The sequence below is a fragment of the Haliotis rufescens genome, unplaced genomic scaffold, assembly GCF_023055435.1.
Source record: "Haliotis rufescens isolate VD_foot unplaced genomic scaffold, xgHalRufe1.0.p SCAF_24, whole genome shotgun sequence".
Lineage (NCBI taxonomy): Eukaryota > Metazoa > Mollusca > Gastropoda > Lepetellida > Haliotidae > Haliotis > Haliotis rufescens.
The window spans coordinates 6,102,451-6,124,075 of NW_025963935.1; the positions used below are offsets into that span (position 1 = coordinate 6,102,451).

A 21,625-nucleotide genomic window follows, 5' to 3' on the forward strand; every position below is an offset into this window, starting at 1 on the left:
ACTCGAGTGGTTATATCTGAGGGTCAGATTCTATTTAGCATCCAACCAACTTTAGTGGCAGAGATTAGTGATGTCATTTGACAGTAGCGCCATGGTTTTGGTTTGGTTTGTTGTTTAACGTCGCACTTAGCAATATTCCAGCTATACGACGGCGGTCTGTAAATAATGGAGTCTGAACCAGACAATCCAGTGATTGACATCATGAGCTTCGATCAATGCAATTGGAATACGATGACATGAATCAACCAAGTCAGCTAGCCTGACCACCCGATCCCGTTAGATGCCTCTTACGACAAGCATAGTCGTCTTTTACGTCTTGTTTGCTGAAGACCTATTCTACCCCGAATCATCACGGGTGGTAATGCCATGGTAACCGATGACGTCACAATGGTGTGTGATGAAATTTTACTGCAGCATCTCATTTCGAAGCCTGTTTTGGGTGATCTATACAATATTTTCCATTCATGCTTCGAAGGCCTGCTTGGTGATGTACGTCACCGAGGTTGCACTGTCCACGTGATCAGCTCTTGGCAAAAGTTGACGGGGAACATCTGGATGGTCAGCTGAATTTCCTATGTTCCTACACGTATTAGCAGCTGAAATAAAGTCACTACTAGAGCTGTACTCCAGTTCCAATTGAAATCTGCCCTCAGTATAAGTATCCCTATTGCGCCTGCGTATTAGAACTCATCAATGCTGACTGTCGGGATGATGGGTGTCTGGTCGGAGTAAGTTTCCCTTGGGTCAAGGTCATTCAACGGAAGATATTGGTAAATAATCTTTTACAAACCATGGAAGTTACAAACCCTCACCACACAGATAATGTCAGCACCACACATTTATAATCGTATCGACCTTACTTTGCTATCATGAGCTTTGTACTGGGTGTATTGTGCCCATCGTCCGGTGACACCGTTGCTACCTTGCGGTCAAGGCCTTTCGGATCACTTTCGCTGAAAAATTGAAAATCGGCATGCTCAAATTCTTATTGGTTTTTAATTCATTTCGTTTGATGGTTTATAGACAAGTACAAGGGAAGTGCCAATATAGGTCTGAAAAGATGGTGTAGCTTAGTGTCCAGTCTTATCTTTTGCTGGAAAAGAGTGAGTGAGTGAGTGAGTATGGTTTTACGCCGCTTTTAGCAATATTCCAGCAATATCACGGCGGGGGGCCCCAGAAATGGGCTTCCAACATTGTACCAATGTCGGGAATCGAACCCGGGTCTTTGGCGTGACGAACGCTTTAACCACTAGGATACCCGACCACCCCTGCTGAAAAAGAAATCTGGTTTCGGGAAAAGAAATCTTTTGGCCATCTCATAAGGCAGTGAGTATTTATTCACACTGGGTATTAGTACGCTTTCTTCGGTATTCAATATGTTTTTACTCCCTTGGGTCCAGTCTTTTGGGTTCTTTACACCTATATCCGTGTGCTGCCCAATGTGTGTGACATATCGCATGAGTGTGAGTGAGTGAGATGGGTTTAACGCCGCTTTTAACAGTATTCCAGTTATATCACGGCGTGTCAGCTTAATGTGGGAGGAAAACTCGAAGTGATGCAGGTCTAAGATGTTTACCACTTCGGTGAAACCCACGAGCACGGGTATGGTGCTGACAAACCTAGAAACATAATCGGGGCGAACCGGGATTCGAACCCACAATCATAAGTTTCTGGCGTGCCCAAGGGACGCAACTCTGCACGGCGAATAGCGGCGCCTTAGACGACTGGGCCACCCGTTCCCCCGACATATCGCATGAACTAACAACCCATTTTTGGTGCATTATTCATTCAGTAGAGTTCATGTATGTGGCATGCCTGCATTTGATCAGTAAACAAAGATTTGTAAAGACATTTAGGTACGCAGTTTGGAAAGTCTACATTGGGTAATTAAGCAGATGGTGTTGATACACCATTGGGATTTTGACATTTTCCTTGCGCATTTGTTGTGAGTGAGTATGGTTTTACGCCGCTTTTAGCAATATTCCAGCAATATCACGGCGGGGTACAGCAGAAATGGGTTTCACACATTGTGGGGAATCGAACCCTGGTCTTGGGCGTGACGAGCAAACGCTTTAACCACTAGGCTACCCGACCGCCCCCTGTGCATTTGAACACAGGCAACCCAAAGTGATTGACTAATGGCGATTTATATGCGTACTTGACGCAAATGCGCAGCCAATCTGGAGCTCTGCCATCTGTGCTAAAATAACAATAACAACCAGAAATGTATCGTTTTGTGCTCTCCGCCTCTTGCGTCTTGAGGCCGGTCGGGTAGCCAACTGTTTAAAGCGTTCGCTCGTCACGCCGAAGACCTGGGTTCGATTCCTGACATGGGTACAATGTGTGAAGCCCATTTCTGGTGTCCCCCGCCGTGATATTGCTGGAATATTGCTAAAAGCGGCGTAATACCAAACTCACTCACTCACTCAATCTTGCGTCTTGAGAACGCTCGACACTGATGCAGGAGCAGCCATTGAACTTTGAAGGGAGAATAATACACGAAAAAGTGGAATAATTTTTTGCACCCATTTTATACAAAATGTACAAGTTCAAAATTATTGCACTTATATACGACGTGCATGCACGTGCATGCGTGTTAGCGGCGTGTGTCCGTTTTAATAGTGTTTGGGCCGCCATACGCAATTTAACATGGGTATTGACGCCCAGCCGTCAAGTACTTGTTTTATGCTCTTAATTGCGATCGTCAAGCATGGTAACTACAAGTACCTTATTTTAACGTGTTATGTTATGACGCGCCAGGGCATCGACTCACAACTTTCACACTCCGGGCGGACGCTCTGTCTACCAGACCACGGAGGCTAAGGGTTGGGAGGGTTTTGCATACTGTAGCATTTGCCAGTATCACTGACTACTGTAATTGGTCAGGCAATACTGTATTTGTTCAGTCTATTAAAAATAACAGATTAATTCTAATTCAATCGACATTAATGTGTAACAAAAAGTACAAATAAACGAGCACAATACCGAACCCTTCTTATAGACTAGCCTTTCTGAGCCTCGCTCTGGTCTGTCAGTAATTCGAAACCACATTCAGCGGATCCTGGTGTGACAAAGTAACTCAACTCTGCACAGCGTATTCCGGCTTTCTACATCAGTTGGCCACCCTATCAGTATTTGATACCTAAGACCAAGATAAGCAGAACAGTTGTGATGAACGTGCATTTTCTTGCAGACAAGAAGCCTTTTATCTTCATGAACTCCAGATTGTACACACCTGCGTGCTTTCCTCCTATACTTTTTAGGGAGTGCAACATAATCGAAATATAAATGCTACACCTTCACGTGCAGTTGTAAATAAATTGCTTAGTTCGGAGCATCGTTAAACACAGGAAACGCTCCAATATAGACTACAAGGATCTCCCCTCACCGCCGTATGCCGATCAAGTAGCCAATTAATGTCGAAGTCGTCATCATCCTCGCCGAACGGATTGATCAGCTGCTCAGCAACCTGTCAATCAAACGGTTGTAAATGACAGACATATACACGTGTTTGTCAAACGTGGATCAGCTTTCGACACACTGGGCCATTTAATATTGTTCGTTACATAATTTTATTTTAGTTAGCGCTTCAATTAATTGATTTATCTCTGAAAGAAGGAGGCAAACAGGAGATCTAATGTTTCAGAGCAAGTCGTTCTTTGTCAAATCTGAGAATATATTATTTGTTTCCAGTTTATCCGGGAAAAGATTGTTTTCTTCACCTGAAGCGCCCCCACTGGCTCTCGGTGGACGCCATGTGGACAGATAGCGAGATCTATAATTTGCATGCAATACACCTTGAAATACACTCAGGAAAAACATTCACTGATTTCTATTCACTGGTCAGGCTCGCTGTCTTGCTTGATGCAGGTCATCGTATCCCAGTATCGATGCTCATGATGTCAATCACTGGATTGTCTGGCCCAGGCTCGATTATTTACAGACCGCCGTCATATAGCTGGAATATTGCTGAGTGCGGCGTTAAACAACAACCAAAACAAAAACAAAAACCACCACCACAACTACCACCACTATAACAACACTAATTTTATATATTTGTGTACCGCATTTATTCAGACATCCCTCCTCAAATGCGGTTGATTCGTTCCCCTACCAGTGGATCCGTATGCATTTTAGTGATCATTCTCCGCTCCCTGGGCAGTATACAACCCATGATACCTACAGGCGCTGTTACATCACCTCGCATATCGGGTATCCGTTCCGTGCTGGGTAAACAGAGGCACATTTGAACTAAGTTTCTTGCACACGGTGAAACCACACGTATTGACACTTGTGGTTCGGGTGTATGTACTTGATATCACCATCACCACCATCTATTGCTGACCCGTGAAGATCTGGGATAGAATAGGTCTTCAGCAACCCATGCTTGCCGTAAAAGGCGAGTGTGCTTGTCGTAAGAGGCGACTAATCGGGTGGTCAGGCTCGCTGACTTGGTTGAAGCATGTCATTGTATCCCAACTGCTTAGATCGATGCTCATGATATACACTGGATTGTCTGGTCCAGACTCTCTTATTTCAGATCGCCGTCATATAGCTGGACTATTGCTGGGTGAGGCGTTAAACAACCAACCAACCAACCATCTATTGCTGTCAACCCATTTACACGACAGAACATAGTCCCCTTTGTGTCACGTTGAAAGGAAATCCGTGACGATCCTGGTTACAATAGATCGTCAGTTACCATGCTTGTCTCCCCTTGTGAAGATCCTGGTTACAACAGATCGTCAGTAACCATGCTTGTCTCCCCTCGTGAAGATCCTGGTTACAATAGATCGTCAGAAACCATGCTTGTCTCCCTCGTGACGATCCTGGTTACAATAGATCGTCAGTAACCATGCTTGTCTCCCTCGTGAAGATCCCGGTTACAATAGATCGTCAGTAACCATGCTTGTCTCCCCTCGTGACGATCCCGGTTACAATAGATCGTCAGCAACCATGCTGGTCTCCCCTCGTGACGATCCTGGTTACAATAGATCGTCAGTAACCATGCTTGTCTCCCCTTGTGAAGATCCTGGTTACAATAGATCGTCAGTAACCATGCTTGTCTTCCCTCGTGAAGATCCTGGTTACAATAGATCGTCAGTTACCATGCTTGTCTTCCCTCGTGAAGATCCTGGTTACAATAGATCGTCTGTAACCATGCTTGTCTCCCCTCGTGAAGATCCTGGTTACAACAGATCGTCAGTAACCATGCTTGTCTCCCCTCGTGAAGATCCTGGTTACAATAGATCGTCAGTAACCGTGCTTGTCTCCCCTCGTGAAGATCCCGGTTACAATAGATCGTCAGTAACTATGCTTGTCTTCCCTCGTGACGATCCTGGTTACAATAGATCGTCAGTAACCATGCTTGTCTCCCCTCGTGAAGATCCGGGTAAGAATAGGTGAGTGAGTGAGTGAGTATGGTTTTACGCCGCTTTTAGCAATATTCCAGCAATAACACGGCGGGGGACACCAGAAATGGGCTTCACACATTATACCCATGTCGGGAATCGAACCCGGGTCTTCGGCGTGACGAGCGAACGCTTTAACCACTAGGCTACCCGACCGCCCTGTAAGAATAGGTCTTGAGCAAACCCACGTTTGTCATAATAGGCGACAGGTTCGCTGAGTTGGTTGATGCAGGTCATCGTATCCCAACTGCGTAGATCGATGCTCATGATGTCAATAACTGGATTGTCTGGTCCAGACTCTATTATTTACAGACCGTCGTCATATAGCTGGAATATTGCGAGTGCGGCATCAAACAACAAACAAACAAACAAACAAACAAACAAACACTCCACTGCAGGACAACTTACCTTCAACCAGCCCATGTAGAAGAAGAACTGCATGAAAGTAAAGACAGGAATGTAGAAGTCGTATTCGTAGCCGTCGTATTGTTGGAGCGGGTCCAGAAACTGCCGTCCCAGAATACACGCCGCAAAAAACATATGCACGGCCAGCGTCACTACCTGCAATTAACCAAGCGTGATTTTTCATCGACATAAGACGTTACCTCACTTAGCATACTTTAAAGTCTTCTCTCAGATGTCGGAAGTAGTTATGACTATTGTCTTCAAGTATTTGTTTGCTTGTTGTTTAACGCCGCACTCAGCAATATTCCAGCCATATGACGGCGATCTGCACTGAGATCTGCGCTGAGAAAAAAGTTCAGTGAACTTAATTAATAACAGCGGTCAGAAGGTTTGTAAAAAACCGAAATCACTATCCTGCCTGCCACGGGGCAGTTGTTGAGAGAAGGGCATCACATTTCAGTTTCAGAGCCAAGATTTAAATATTGCTCACTTCCGCCTTGGTCAGTGCCACGCCCCCCATTTTGAGTAAACAAGATGAGTAGGGAAACAGGATGGTACTGAGTCAGGTGATGTGAAATGAGGGTTTACTGTCGCGTTAGTGCACATATATAGCGACGTGTGTGTGTGTGTGTGTGTGTGTGTGTGTGTCTGTGTCTTTGTGTGACTGTGTGTGTGTCTGTGTGTGTGTGCGTGTGTGTGTGTGTGTGTGCGCGCGTGTGTGTGTCTGTGTGTGACTGTGTGTGTCTCTGTGTGTGTGCGTGTGTGTGTCTGTGTGTGTGTATGTGTGTGTGTCTGTGTGTGTGTCTGTGTGTGTGTGTACGACTGTGTGTGTGTGTGCGCGCGTGTGTGGGTGTCTATGTGTGTGTGTGTGTATGTGTGTCTGTGTGTATCAATGTGTGTGTGTGTGTGTCTGTGTGTGTCAATGTGTGTGTGGGTCTGTGTGTGTGTATGTGTGTGGTGTGTGGGTCTGTGTGTGTGTCTGTGTGTGTGTGTCTGTCTGTGTGTGTGTGTCTCTGTGTCTCTGTGTGTGTGTCTGTCTGTCTGTGTGTGTGTCTGTCTGTGTGTGTATGTGTGTGTCTGTGTGTCTATGTGTGTCTGTGTGTATGAGTGTCTGTGTGTGTGTGTGTCTGTCTGACTAGCTGTGTGTGTGTGTGTCTGTGTGTGTGTGTGTGTGTGTGTGTGTGTGTGTGTGTGTGTGTGTGTGTGTGTGTGTGTGTGTGTGTGTGCTTGTACTAGTCCGGACTGATGCAGATTTATAGTGCTAGCCCACTGAGATACAATGCCGCAGTTTAACATGAATACCCCATTCAGACACTGACGCAGTATACTGACTCCGAGCCGACCAGTCCTTATTTAACCCCCTTAATGTCGAGCGCCAGGCAGGGTAAAAACAAGTACCATCTTTTAACGTCTTTTGGCATGACGCGGATAGAATAGATAGAAAAGAAATTGCTCTTATCTTGATCAGGGATATATTTGTTGTTTTTTAAACATTTTAGGTGCTAGGGTTCTTTGAATGAATGTTAACAATGGTTTAAATAGGTGAGACCTTTTTCGGCGCTCCGAGCCTAGACTTGGGGTTTACCTGATCATTTAAAAGATTAAACATCGGACCCGGGAGGCCCGAGTCTCACTCATTATATTTATCTTTCATCTCTATTTTGTTGTTTTCTTGTTTTGGTCGTCTAAGGCGCCGCGATCCGCATTGCAGAGTTGCGTCCCTTGGGCACGCCAGAAACCTATGCTTGTGGGTTCGAGTCCCGGTTCGCCCCGATTATGTTTCTAGGTTTGTCAGAACCATACCCGTGCTCCCGGTAAACGCCTGAGACCTGCATTACTTGGGCTTTCCTCCTACATTAAGCTGACACGCCGTGATATAACTGGAATACTGTTAAAAGTGGCGTTAAACCCAACGCACTCACTCACTCAATCTAACTGACTGATACGAGCAAGAATAGTTTTCATGCTTGTATCTTTTTTGTGTTTACACTAGTTGATATGATGGAGTTCTATAGAGTACGTGAACCCACCTGTGTGTAGACGAGAGGGATTGTTATCCAGTCGTACACAAAACACAGAGAGCATTTATCTCGGAACGTTGCCAGTTGCTGAAAGAGACAAACACGTAGTGATGACATGTGGGTGGAAACGGTAATTCGTGTAGACAACACATTACTGCACAGCTGACTCAATGCCAACCCTATCAGTACAGTAAACTACGGTTATAACGAACACGTAGTGATGACATGTGGGTGGAAACGGTAATTCGTGTCGACAACACATTACTGCACAGCTGACTCAATGCCAACCCTATCAGTACAGTAAACTACGGTTATAACGAACACGTAGTGATGACATGTGGGTGGAAACGGTAATTCGTGTCGACAACACATTACTGCACAGCTGACTCAATGCCAACCCTATCAGTACAGTAAACTACGGTTATAACGAACACGTAGTGATGACATGTGGGTGGAAACGGTAATTCGTGTCGACAACACATTACTGCACAGCTGACTCAATGCCAACCCTATCAGTACAGTAAACTACGGTTATAACGAACACGTAGTGATGACATGTGGGTGGAAACGGTAATTCGTGTAGACAACACATTACTGCACAGCTGACTCAATGCCAACCCTATCAGTACAGTAAACTACGGTTATAACGAACACGTAGTGATGACATGTGGGTGGAAACGGTAATTCGTGTCGACAACACATTACTGCACAGCTGACTCAATGCCAACCCTATCAGTACAGTGAACTACGGTTATAACGAACACGTAGTGATGACATGTGGGTGGAAACGGTAATTCGTGTAGACAATACATTACTGCACAGCTGACTCAATGCCAACCTTACCAGTCTATGAAGAAAGGAACTTCATGAAATAGTCAAATATTCTTTACTGTCAGCTACAGATTATTGTGGGAATAAGCCCAATATCATGCATGTATTGTGGTTCTAAAGAACGAGTCTGGTGCAGACAAACCAATTCGGGTTGACCGATCCTTGCTTTACGACCCTAATGCCGAGCAAAAGGCAGGGTAACAACAAGTACCATCTTTTAACGGATTGAGTGTGACAGGGCCGGGGATCGAAGCACCGAGCTTCCGCTCTCCTGGTAGACGTTTTGTCCACTAGACGAAGGAAGTGGTTCACACGAGCGACGAGAGACACACTTTACTAAGTCATGTTAGGATGCATCTCGTGAAGATGGCTCGCCGTGATATTACGGAGATACTCTTCAAAGCGGCGTGACACCCGATTCACTCACTCACGCATAAAACATAAAATCTAGAATTCCGTAATCTCGGTGTTTTGTTGGATTCAACCTAGGTATAGGAGTTGTCAAAGCGTTCACATGTCGCAATTCCCCGCTTGGTACAATGTGTAGAACTGAAATAAGATGTCCTCCGCCGTCCAAGGTTATTGCTTTTTTAACGTGATGTATGCACGTGTTTGTTTGTTTGTTGTTGAACGCCGCACTTAGCAATATTCCAGCTATATGACGGCGGTATGTTTATAATCGAGTCTGGACCAGATAATCCAGTGATTGACATCATGAGCATCGATCTACGCAATTGGGATACCATGTCATGCATCAACCAAATCCACCAAATCCCGTTAGTCGCCTCCTACGACAAGCACAGTCGCCTGCTATGGCAAGCATGGGTTGCTGAGGAACTATTCTAACCCGGATCTTTCCTCGGCAATGATATTGCTGGATCACTGCAAACAGCGGCGGAGAAGACCAACACACCTACGTTTCCATTCTTTCGCTGTTTACTTCATACCTCGATGAGACCCGTGAAGATTCAGGGGTAGAATAGGTCTTCAGCAACCCATGCTTGCCGTAAAAGGCGACTATGCTTGTCGTAAAAGGCGACTAACGGGATCGGGCGGACAGGCTCGCTGACTTGGTTGATGCATGTCATCGTTCCCAATTGCGTAGATCGATGCTCATGATGTTAATCAATGTATTGTCTGGTCCAGACTCGTTTATTTACAGACCACCGTCATATAGCTGGAATATTGCTGAGTGCGGCGTTAAACAACAAACAAACAAACAAACAAACATCATACCTCGATGATCATTCGTAGACCGAACTCGTTCTCCAGCTTGCCCTCCCGTCGAGCTTGAACCAGCACGCTGTTGGCCCACATCAAGGGCACCCAGAACTTGTGGAACTGACACTGCGTGTCCTCAAACGTCATGGCTTCGTCCTTGGTGATGAAACCTACAACAACAACACAAGGGTATAAATACCACCACGACTAGATCGGGTGTCGCTGACGATTCAGGGTGGAAGTGTTGGTGGTATCTATTGCTTGAGTTGACCCATTTAGACTCTAGAACACAGCCCTTTGTTTCACGTTGGAAGGATCACGTGAACAATAATTTAGGAGTAAGTGAATATTGTTTAACACCGCAGTCAGCAATGTTCAAGCTTTATCAGCATAATTTGGATCAGACAAACAACATAATGCAATCAATCAGTCCAGTGGTCGAGCCTGACCACCCGATCCACGACGACAATGGAACGCTGAGAGAATGTTCTTCACCAGAACCCGATATCCGTGATATATGCTTGTCGTAAAAGGTGACTAAGCTTGTCGAAAGAGGCGACTAACGGGATCGGGTAGTCAGGCTCGCTGACGTGGTTAATGCATGTCATCGTATTCCAATTGCGAGGATCGATGCTCATGGTGTGAATCACGGGATAGTTTGGTCCAGATTCGATTATTTACAGACCACTGCCATACATCTGTAATACAGCTGGAGTGTGGCGCTAAACAACAAACAAACAAACAAACAAGCATGTGGTCCTCCTCGCCTCTAGTGACCGCCTCCGTGGTGTAGTAGTAGAGCGTCCGCCCGGAGAAGTTACTGTGTCTCTGTGTGTGTGTCTGTCTGTCTGTGTGTGTGTCTGTCTGTGTGTGTATGTGTGTGTCTGTGTGTCTATGTGTGTCTGTGTGTATGAGTGTCTGTGTGTGTGTGTGTCTGTCTGACTAGCTGTGTGTGTGTGTGTCTGTGTGTGTGTGTGTGTGTGTGTGTGTGTGTGTGTGTGTGTGTGTGTGTGTGTGTGTGTGTGTGTGTGTGTGTGTGTGTGCTTGTACTAGTCCGGACTGATGCAGATTTATAGTGCTAGCCCACTGAGATACAATGCCGCAGTTTAACATGAATACCCCATTCAGACACTGACGCAGTATACTGACTCCGAGCCGACCAGTCCTTATTTAACCCCCTTAATGTCGAGCGCCAGGCAGGGTAAAAACAAGTACCATCTTTTAACGTCTTTTGGCATGACGCGGATAGAATAGATAGAAAAGAAATTGCTCTTATCTTGATCAGGGATATATTTGTTGTTTTTTAAACATTTTAGGTGCTAGGGTTCTTTGAATGAATGTTAACAATGGTTTAAATAGGTGAGACCTTTTTCGGCGCTCCGAGCCTAGACTTGGGGTTTACCTGATCATTTAAAAGATTAAACATCGGACCCGGGAGGCCCGAGTCTCACTCATTATATTTATCTTTCATCTCTATTTTGTTGTTTTCTTGTTTTGGTCGTCTAAGGCGCCGCGATCCGCATTGCAGAGTTGCGTCCCTTGGGCACGCCAGAAACCTATGCTTGTGGGTTCGAGTCCCGGTTCGCCCCGATTATGTTTCTAGGTTTGTCAGAACCATACCCGTGCTCCCGGTAAACGCCTGAGACCTGCATTACTTGGGCTTTCCTCCTACATTAAGCTGACACGCCGTGATATAACTGGAATACTGTTAAAAGTGGCGTTAAACCCAACGCACTCACTCACTCAATCTAACTGACTGATACGAGCAAGAATAGTTTTCATGCTTGTATCTTTTTTGTGTTTACACTAGTTGATATGATGGAGTTCTATAGAGTACGTGAACCCACCTGTGTGTAGACGAGAGGGATTGTTATCCAGTCGTACACAAAACACAGAGAGCATTTATCTCGGAACGTTGCCAGTTGCTGAAAGAGACAAACACGTAGTGATGACATGTGGGTGGAAACGGTAATTCGTGTAGACAACACATTACTGCACAGCTGACTCAATGCCAACCCTATCAGTACAGTAAACTATGGTTATAACGAACACGTAGTGATGACATGTGGGTGGAAACGGTAATTCGTGTCGACAACACATTACTGCACAGCTGACTCAATGCCAACCCTATCAGTACAGTAAACTACGGTTATAACGAACACGTAGTGATGACATGTGGGTGGAAACGGTAATTCGTGTCGACAACACATTACTGCACAGCTGACTCAATGCCAACCCTATCAGTACAGTAAACTACGGTTATAACGAACACGTAGTGATGACATGTGGGTGGAAACGGTAATTCGTGTCGACAACACATTACTGCACAGCTGACTCAATGCCAACCCTATCAGTACAGTAAACTACGGTTATAACGAACACGTAGTGATGACATGTGGGTGGAAACGGTAATTCGTGTAGACAACACATTACTGCACAGCTGACTCAATGCCAACCCTATCAGTACAGTAAACTACGGTTATAACGAACACGTAGTGATGACATGTGGGTGGAAACGGTAATTCGTGTCGACAACACATTACTGCACAGCTGACTCAATGCCAACCCTATCAGTACAGTGAACTACGGTTATAACGAACACGTAGTGATGACATGTGGGTGGAAACGGTAATTCGTGTAGACAATACATTACTGCACAGCTTTTGTCCACTAGACGAAGGAAGTGGTTCACACGAGCGACGAGAGACACACTTTACTAAGTCATGTTAGGATGCATCTCGTGAAGATGGCTCGCCGTGATATTACGGAGATACTCTTCAAAGCGGCGTGACACCCGATTCACTCACTCACGCATAAAACATAAAATCTAGAATTCCGTAATCTCGGTGTTTTGTTGGATTCAACCTAGGTATAGGAGTTGTCAAAGCGTTCACATGTCGCAATTCCCCGCTTGGTACAATGTGTAGAACTGAAATAAGATGTCCTCCGCCGTCCAAGGTTATTGCTTTTTTAACGTGATGTATGCACGTGTTTGTTTGTTTGTTGTTGAACGCCGCACTTAGCAATATTCCAGCTATATGACGGCGGTATGTTTATAATCGAGTCTGGACCAGATAATCCAGTGATTGACATCATGAGCATCGATCTACGCAATTGGGATACCATGTCATGCATCAACCAAATCCACCAAATCCCGTTAGTCGCCTCCTACGACAAGCACAGTCGCCTGCTATGGCAAGCATGGGTTGCTGAGGAACTATTCTAACCCGGATCTTTCCTCGGCAATGATATTGCTGGATCACTGCAAACAGCGGTGGAGAAGACCAACACACCTACGTTTACATTCTTTCGCTGTTTACTTCATACCTCGATGAGACCCGTGAAGATTCAGGGGTAGAATAGGTCTTCAGCAACCCATGCTTGCCGTAAAAGGCGACTATGCTTGTCGTAAAAGGCGACTAACGGGATCGGGCGGACAGGCTCGCTGACTTGGTTGATGCATGTCATCGTTCCCAATTGCGTAGATCGATGCTCATGATGTTAATCAATGTATTGTCTGGTCCAGACTCGTTTATTTACAGACCACCGTCATATAGCTGGAATATTGCTGAGTGCGGCGTTAAACAACAAACAAACAAACAAACAAACATCATACCTCGATGATCATTCGTAGACCGAACTCGTTCTCCAGCTTGCCCTCCCGTCGAGCTTGAACCAGCACGCTGTTGGCCCACATCAAGGGCACCCAGAACTTGTGGAACTGACACTGCGTGTCCTCAAACGTCATGGCTTCGTCCTTGGTGATGAAACCTACAACAACAACACAAGGGTATAAATACCACCACGACTAGATCGGGTGTCGCTGACGATTCAGGGTGGAAGTGTTGGTGGTATCTATTGCTTGAGTTGACCCATTTAGACTCTAGAACACAGCCCTTTGTTTCACGTTGGAAGGATCACGTGAACAATAATTTAGGAGTAAGTGAATATTGTTTAACACCGCAGTCAGCAATGTTCAAGCTTTATCAGCATAATTTGGATCAGACAAACAACATAATGCAATCAATCAGTCCAGTGGTCGAGCCTGACCACCCGATCCACGACGACAATGGAACGCTGAGAGAATGTTCTTCACCATAACCCGATATCCGTGATATATGCTTGTCGTAAAAGGTGACTAAGCTTGTCGAAAGAGGCGACTAACGGGATCGGGTAGTCAGGCTCGCTGACGTGGTTAATGCATGTCATCGTATTCCAATTGCGAGGATCGATGCTCATGGTGTGAATCACGGGATAGTTTGGTCCAGATTCGATTATTTACAGACCACTGCCATACATCTGTAATACAGCTGGAGTGTGGCGCTAAACAACAAACAAACAAACAAACAAGCATGTGGTCCTCCTCGCCTCTAGTGACCGCCTCCGTGGTGTAGTAGTAGAGCGTCCGCCCGGAGAGCGGAAGGTCCGGGGTTCGATCCCAGACCGCGTCATACCAAAAGACCTTAAAATATGGTACTTGTTTTTAACCCTGTCTGTACGCTCGGCATTAAGGGGCTAAAACAAGGACTGGTCGGCTCGGAGTCAGTATACTGTGTCTGAGTGGGGTATTTATGTCAAACTGCGGCATGGTATCTCAGTGAGCTAGCACTATAAATCGACATCAGTCCGGACTAGTACAAGCAGCCACACAAACACACACACGTACATGCACGGCGCTTTATAAGCGCAATAATCTTGGACGCGACGTTAAACACCATTTCACCTCATTTCACCTCGCCTCTAGTCCTCTAGTCCTCGCCCGGCCCGCACAACACACAACCGGGTTTACCTGCCTCTACAATGTGGTCCTCGTCGCCTCAAGTCCTCTAGTCCTCGCCCGGCCCGCACAACACACAACCGGGACTTAGGCCTGCCTCTACAATGTGGCCCCCCTCGCCTCTAGTCCTCTTGTCCTCTAGTCCTCGCCCGCCCCGCATAACACACAACCGGGTTTACCTGCCTCTACAATGTGGTCCTCGTCGCCTCAAGTCCTCTAGTTCTCGCCCGGCCCGCACAACACACAACCGGGTTTACCTGCCTCTACAATGTGGTCCTCGTCGCCTCAAGTCCTCTAGTCCTCGCCCGGCCCGCACAACACAACCGTGTTTACCTGCCTCTTCAATGTGGTCCTCGTCGCCTCAAGTCCTCTAGTCCTCGTCCGGCCCCGCACAACACACAACCGGGTTTACCAGCCTCTACAATGTGTTCCTCGTCGCCTCTAGTCCTCTAGTCCTCACCCGCCCCGCACAACATACAACCGGGTTGACCTGCCTCTACTATGTGGTCCTCCTCGCCTCTAGTCCTCTAGTCCTCGCCCGGCCCACACAACACACAACCGGGTTAACCTGCCTCTACTATGTGGTCCTTGTCGCCTCTAGTCCTCACCCAGCCCGCACAACACACAACCGGGTTTACCTGCCTCTACAATGTGGTCCTCGTCGCCTCTAGTCCTCTTGTCCTCGCCCGGCCCGCACAACACACAACCGGGTTTACCTGCCTCTACAATGTGGTTCTCCTCGCTTCTAGTCCTCTAGTCCTCGCTCGGCCCGCACAACACACAACCGTGTTTACCTGCCTCTACAATGTGGTCCTCGCCGCCTCTAGTCCTCTAGTCCTCGCCCGGCCCGCACAACACACAACCGTGTTTACCTGCCTCTACAATGTGGTCCTCGCCGCCTCTAGTCCTCTAGTCCTCGCCCGGCTCTCACAACACACAACCGTGTTTACCTGCCTCTACAATGTGGTCCTCCTCGCCTCTAGTCCTCTAGTCCTCTAGTCCTCGTCCGGCCCGCACAACACACAACCGGGTTTACCTGCCTCTACAATGTGGTCCTCCTCGCCTCGAGTCCTCGCCCGGCCCACACAACACACATCCGGGTTTACCTGCCTCTAACATGTGGTCCTCGTCGCCTCTGGTCCTCTAGTCCTCGCCCAGCCCGCACAACACACAACCGGGTTTACCTGCCTCTACAATGTGGTTCTCCTCGCTTCTAGTCCTCTAGTCCTCGCTCGGCCCGCACAACACACAACCGTGTTTACCTGCCTCTACAATGTGGTCCTCGCCGCCTCTAGTCCTCTAGTCCTCGCCCGGCCCGCACAACACACAACCGTGTTTACCTGCCTCTACAATGTGGTCCTCGCCGCCTCTAGTCCTCTAGTCCTCGCCCGGCTCTCACAACACACAACCGTGTTTACCTGCCTCTACAATGTGGTCCTCCTCGCCTCTAGTCCTCTAGTCCTCTAGTCCTCGTCCGGCCCGCACAACACACAACCGGGTTTACCTGCCTCTACAATGTGGTCCTCCTCGCCTCTGGTCCTCGTCCGGCCCGCACAACACACAACCGGGTTTACCCGCCTCTACAATGTGGTCCCCCTCGCCTCTATTCCTCGTCGCCTCTAGTCCTCTAGTCCTCGCCCGGCCAGGACAACACACAACCGGGTTTACCTGCCTCTACAATGTGGTCCTCCTCGCCTCTATTCCTCTAGTCCTCGTCCGGCCCGCACAACAGACAACCGGGTTTACCTGCCTCTACAATGAGGTCCTCGTCGCCTCTGGTCCTCTAGTCCTCGCCCAGCCCGCACAACACACAGCCGGGTTTACCTGCCTCTACAATGTGGTCCTCCTCGCCTCTATTCCTCTGGTCCTCGTCCGGCCCGCACAACACACAACCGGGTTTACCCGCCTCTACAATGTGGTCCCCCTCGCCTCTATTCCTCGTCGCCTCTAGTCCTCTAGTCCTCGCCCGGCCAGGACAACACACAACCGGGTTTACCTGCCTCTACAATGTGGTCCTCCTCGCCTCTATTCCTCTAGTCCTCGTCCGGCCCGCACAACAGACAACCGGGTTTACCTGCCTCTACAATGAGGTCCTCCTCGCCTCTAGTCCTCTAGTCCTCGCCCGGCCCGCACAACACACAACCGGGTTTACCTGCCTCTACAATGTGGTCCCCCTCGCCTCTAGTCCTCTAGTCCTCGCCCGGCCCGCACAACACACAACCGGGTTTACCTGCCTCTACAATGTGGTCCAGAGTCGGGAAGCGCTTCATGACGGCCACGCTGACGGAGCGGGAGATGAGGATGAGGCCGAACAGCATGTAGCAGGCCACCGTCCGTCTCATGATCCGGGACCTCTCGTCCAGGCCGGTCAGGTACGTCGTCATAATGAATAGTGTCCTGCAGCAATCAGTGAATGGTGTTAACGCCGCGGACAGCAATTGTCAAAACACATATCTTATGTATGCATAATGTTCAAGCTATATATACTTGGGAGTATATTTTTCTATTGAATTATCTTGGAATCTTAATTCAATACAGGCTGCAACACCAGCAAAGAGAATTCTCTATGGCAGACTAAAAAGTCTCAGATATATAAAAAGTGTAAATTTTAATCTTTTTCAACAATGCGATTATATGGGGTTGAGGTTTGGGGTGTACACTCCCATAACATTTGTACAAGGTGTGAATGTGGTAATAAATAATAAAGTGTTGGTTAAAGTTATTAAGGATGCCATATGATAGATACCCAAGTAAGTGGTATGAAATGATGGTATTGTATGACAAATATGGAAAGCAAACCTGGGATTCATCAGTTACAAAACTAATTAATGACTCACGCTTAGATTAAGCTTGGCAACGTCAAATTGTAGATAGCCCTGAACATTTGATGAATTGTGTGCACAAAGGCTCCAAGATACGTACATACATAAGTGGTATTGTTTCTTAGCTTTATCGTCAAAAATGTCAGTACTTTATTGGAAAACACATTGAATAACTGCAGAATATCTTTTGAAACTACGCTTGTACAAATATAGAATTGCATTTTCTTGATTCCGATGCTCATCACATGAACTATATATTGAAAGGGGAAGATATTCCAAGATCCCAAGGAAATTAGATTATGCAGAATGTGTAATTTACAGCTTATAGAGGATGAGTACCATTTTGTTCTTATTTGTCCATTTTATTGGAATTTACGAATTGAATAGCTACATCCATCAATGTATCAATTTTACAAATATATTTTTAGGTTTAATGAATTAATATCTTCTATAAATATTAATGTACTGAAGCCTTTGACTGCGTATATATTCCATGCAATGAATTTTAGAAATGATAAGATGAGTGACTTAAACAGGTAGAAATCAATACGTCCATCCACTATCCACGAAGATATGTATTACCGTCCACTACCCACGAAGATATGTATTACCGTCCACTACCCACGAAGATATGTATTACCGTCCACTACCCACGAAGATATGTATTACCGTCCACTACCCACGAAGATATGTATTACCGGCCTATGACCTTTCAATACTTCTGTAATAAAGATTGATAGAATGAACACGGTACAAACAGCCCTGTCCGGCAAGCCAACTTTAGAAACACTGACGTGACCTCACCGTTCGGTAAACAGACCTACCCTACTTCAACTTTAATACACACTAATGTATCCAGCCATTCTTTACCATTGCAGCGGACCGCCTCCGTGGTCTAGTGGTAGAGCGTCCGCCCGACGAGCGGAAGGTCCGAGGTTCGGTCCATAGCCGCGTCATACCCAAAACGTTTAAAGATGGTACTTGTTGTTACCCTGTCGGCGTTAGTCCGGACAAGTACAAGCAGCCACACACACGTGAATGCAGGTCGCTACATAAGTGCAATCATCTTGGACGCGACTGTAAACCCTATTTCACCTCACCACACCTCACCATTGAAGTCGGTACGTTTATGTCAATTCAGATTCAGCTCTCGCGCGGGAAATACTTTAATTCTGACACTCGTTTCGTAAAATCAGTAACACGAATGCGATTATAATAAGCTCTATATTTTACCCATAAAGGATAGAATGGTTGTGCGAAATAACTGTCGGATATTTGCACATGTGTATTTTAGCGATTCGCAATGATGATTGGTCAATTGAAGCCATATGACGTCACAGTGTTTCATTATACAGAAAATACATGACATTACATCCGGGTTTTTTACAACCTGCTGTAGAAAGGCGCTGCGCAATAATTGCCCGTGGAACCGGCCAAGCATTATTCTCTTGTTCATAAAAGTGAAATATTTCGAAAATATTTCTTCCATTGCCATTGTATTATCTCTTACGACCTTAAATATCCTTCCAGACACTTATAATCACGTGAAACTGTTCTGTTATTGCTTGTCCAAATAAACGTTTCTCCAGTTGGACATTAACGTTGGTAAGATGCCAACGTTGATGTGTTCCAACCTGTGAGTCGACACAAAAGCCTCAGGAGAAACAAGGAACAGGTGCAGCCGAAACTGAACCTACTAATCCGGAAATTCTACTTGACCGACTCCTGTCATCAAAAGCCAATGGGTGAATAACTGGCGAGTGGATGAATATTGCTAAACGCCGCACGAGTGAGTGAGTGAGTGTGGTTTTACGCCGCGTTTAGCAATATTCCAGCAATATCACGGCGGGGAACACTAGAAATGGGCTTCACACATTGTACACGTCGGGAATCGAACCCGGGTCCTCGGCGTGAAGAGCTAACGCTTTAACCACTAGGCTACCCGACCGCCCCTAACGAGAAATTATAGTGTCCCTTGCTCATATCAGTCACTTCAAAGGTTTGTTTGTTTGTTGTTTAACACCGCACTCATTTCAATATATCAGCCCAATATTCCAGCTATATGACGGCAGTCTGTAAATTATCGAGTCTGGATCAGACAATTCAGTATCCGAGCTTGAAGTTATCAGTTAGTCTGCATCCTAGATCTTTCGGGTTAGAATACGTCTTCAGTAACCCATGCTTGCCGTAAGAGGCGACTGCACTTGAAAGGGCTACTAACAGAATCGGGTGGTCATGCTTGCTGAATGTTGATGCGTGTCATTGTATTCCAATGGTGTAGATGGATGCTCATGATCTCAATTAGTGGATTGTCTGGTGCAGACTCGAGTATAGCTGGAATATTCCTGAGTGTGGCGTTAAACAACAAACAAACAAACAAACTTCCTACAACTAGTCTTCCTCTGTTCACTGACCTGTCTGGCCAGGGGATGTTCATGAACTGCTGCCACCACCTCCTCACGACAAGGGACACGTAGAAGCCGAGCACGAAGGAGACGGGGATGAGGCTGGTGAAGCTGTTACAGTGGATGACGATCTTCTCGAACACTCTGAAGCAGAACTTACATCAGTCAAACACCTGGGACAAACAGTACATCTGTCAAATATCCAGTGACAAACTTTACATCTGTCAAACAACCTGTCACAAACTGTAATCTGTCAAACATCCTGTCACAAACTGTAATCTGTCAAAAAAACTGTCTCAAATTCTTCATCTGTCATACATCTGTAACAAACTGTAATCTGTCAATCATCCTGTCACAAAATGTAATCTGTCAAACATCCTGTCAAAAACTGTACATCTGTCAAACATCCTGTCAAAAACTGTAATCTGTCAAACATCCTGTCACAAACTGTGATCTGTCAAACATCCTGTCACAAACTGTAATCTGTCAAACATCCTGTCACAAACTTTAGTCTGTCAAATATCCTGTCAAAAATTGTAATCTGTCAAACATCCTGTCACAAACTGTAATCTGTCAAACATCCTGTCACAAACTGTAAACTGTCAACATCCTGTCACAAACTGTACATCTGTCAAACATCCTGTCACAAACTGTACACCTGTCAAACATCCTGTCACAAACTGTACATCTGTCAAACATCCTGTCACAAACTGTACATCTGTCAAACATCCCGTCACATACTGTACATCTGTCAAACACCCTGTCACAAACTTTAATCTGTCAAACATCCTGTCACAAACTGTAATCTGTCAATCATCCTGTCACAAAATGTAATCTGTCAAACATCCTGTCAAAAACTGTACATCTGTCAAACATCCTGTCAAAAACTGTAATCTGTCAAACATCCTGTCTCAAACTGTGATCTGTCAAACATCCTGTCACAAACTGTAATCTGTCAAACATCCTGTCACAAACTTTAGTCTGTCAAATATCCTGTCAAAAATTGTAATCTGTCAAACATCCTGTCACAAACTGTAATCTGTCAAACATCCTGTCACAAACTGTAAACTGTCAAACATCCTGTCACAAACTGTAATCTGTCAAACATCCTGTCACAAACTTTAGTCTGTCAAATATCCTGTCAAAAATTGTAATCTGTCAAACATCCTGTCACAAACTTTAATCTGTCAAACATCCTGTCACAAACTGTAAACTGTCAAACATCATGTCACAAACTGTACATCTGTCAAACATCCTGTCACAAACTGTACACCTGTCAAACATCCTGTCACAAACTGTACATCTGTCAAATATCCTGTCACAAACTGTACATCTGTCAAACACCCTGTCACAAACTGTAATCTGTCAAACATCCTGTCACAAACTGTACTTCTGTCAAACACCCTGTCACAAACCGTAATCTGTCACTGCCTTCATTGTACGGGTCATGCAATTCTATGTGCTATAAATATTTGTACTCCGAGGAAAAACTGGTCAACCTCCTATTACTAAAACCACAAAACCCACTCTTATAAAAGATAACTGGCGTTGAACGAAGGGGAACACCAGCATGTGTTCATTTTGTAATTCCTTAAAATAATAAAAAGACACATTTTAAAATTCTATCTAGCAATTTTATGTTCTTTTCGCAGGTCATTGAGAGGTAAGTAGGTTAACTGAGAGGTAAGTAGACGCTGATTGAGAACATACGTTAACAGAGAGGTAAGTAAAC

The 21,625-nt window shown here is 45.8% G+C and overlaps 1 protein-coding gene across 1 annotated transcript; it reads right to left on the reverse strand.

Moving 5' to 3' along the window:
- Positions 1–2,862: 2,862 nt before the first annotated feature.
- On the reverse strand, positions 2,863–20,681 carry LOC125383530 (bestrophin-2-like). The gene is made up of 7 exons (XM_048401862.1): positions 20,635–20,681; positions 19,903–20,037; positions 16,897–17,063; positions 13,506–13,660; positions 11,737–11,814; positions 5,820–5,972; positions 2,863–3,469 (listed from the first exon to the last, which is right to left on the reverse strand). Exons 1-7 carry the CDS (start codon positions 20,679–20,681, stop codon positions 3,341–3,343), a joined length of 864 nt encoding a protein of 287 aa, XP_048257819.1. The 3' UTR covers positions 2,863–3,340.
- Between the last annotated feature and the right edge of the window lie 944 nt (positions 20,682–21,625).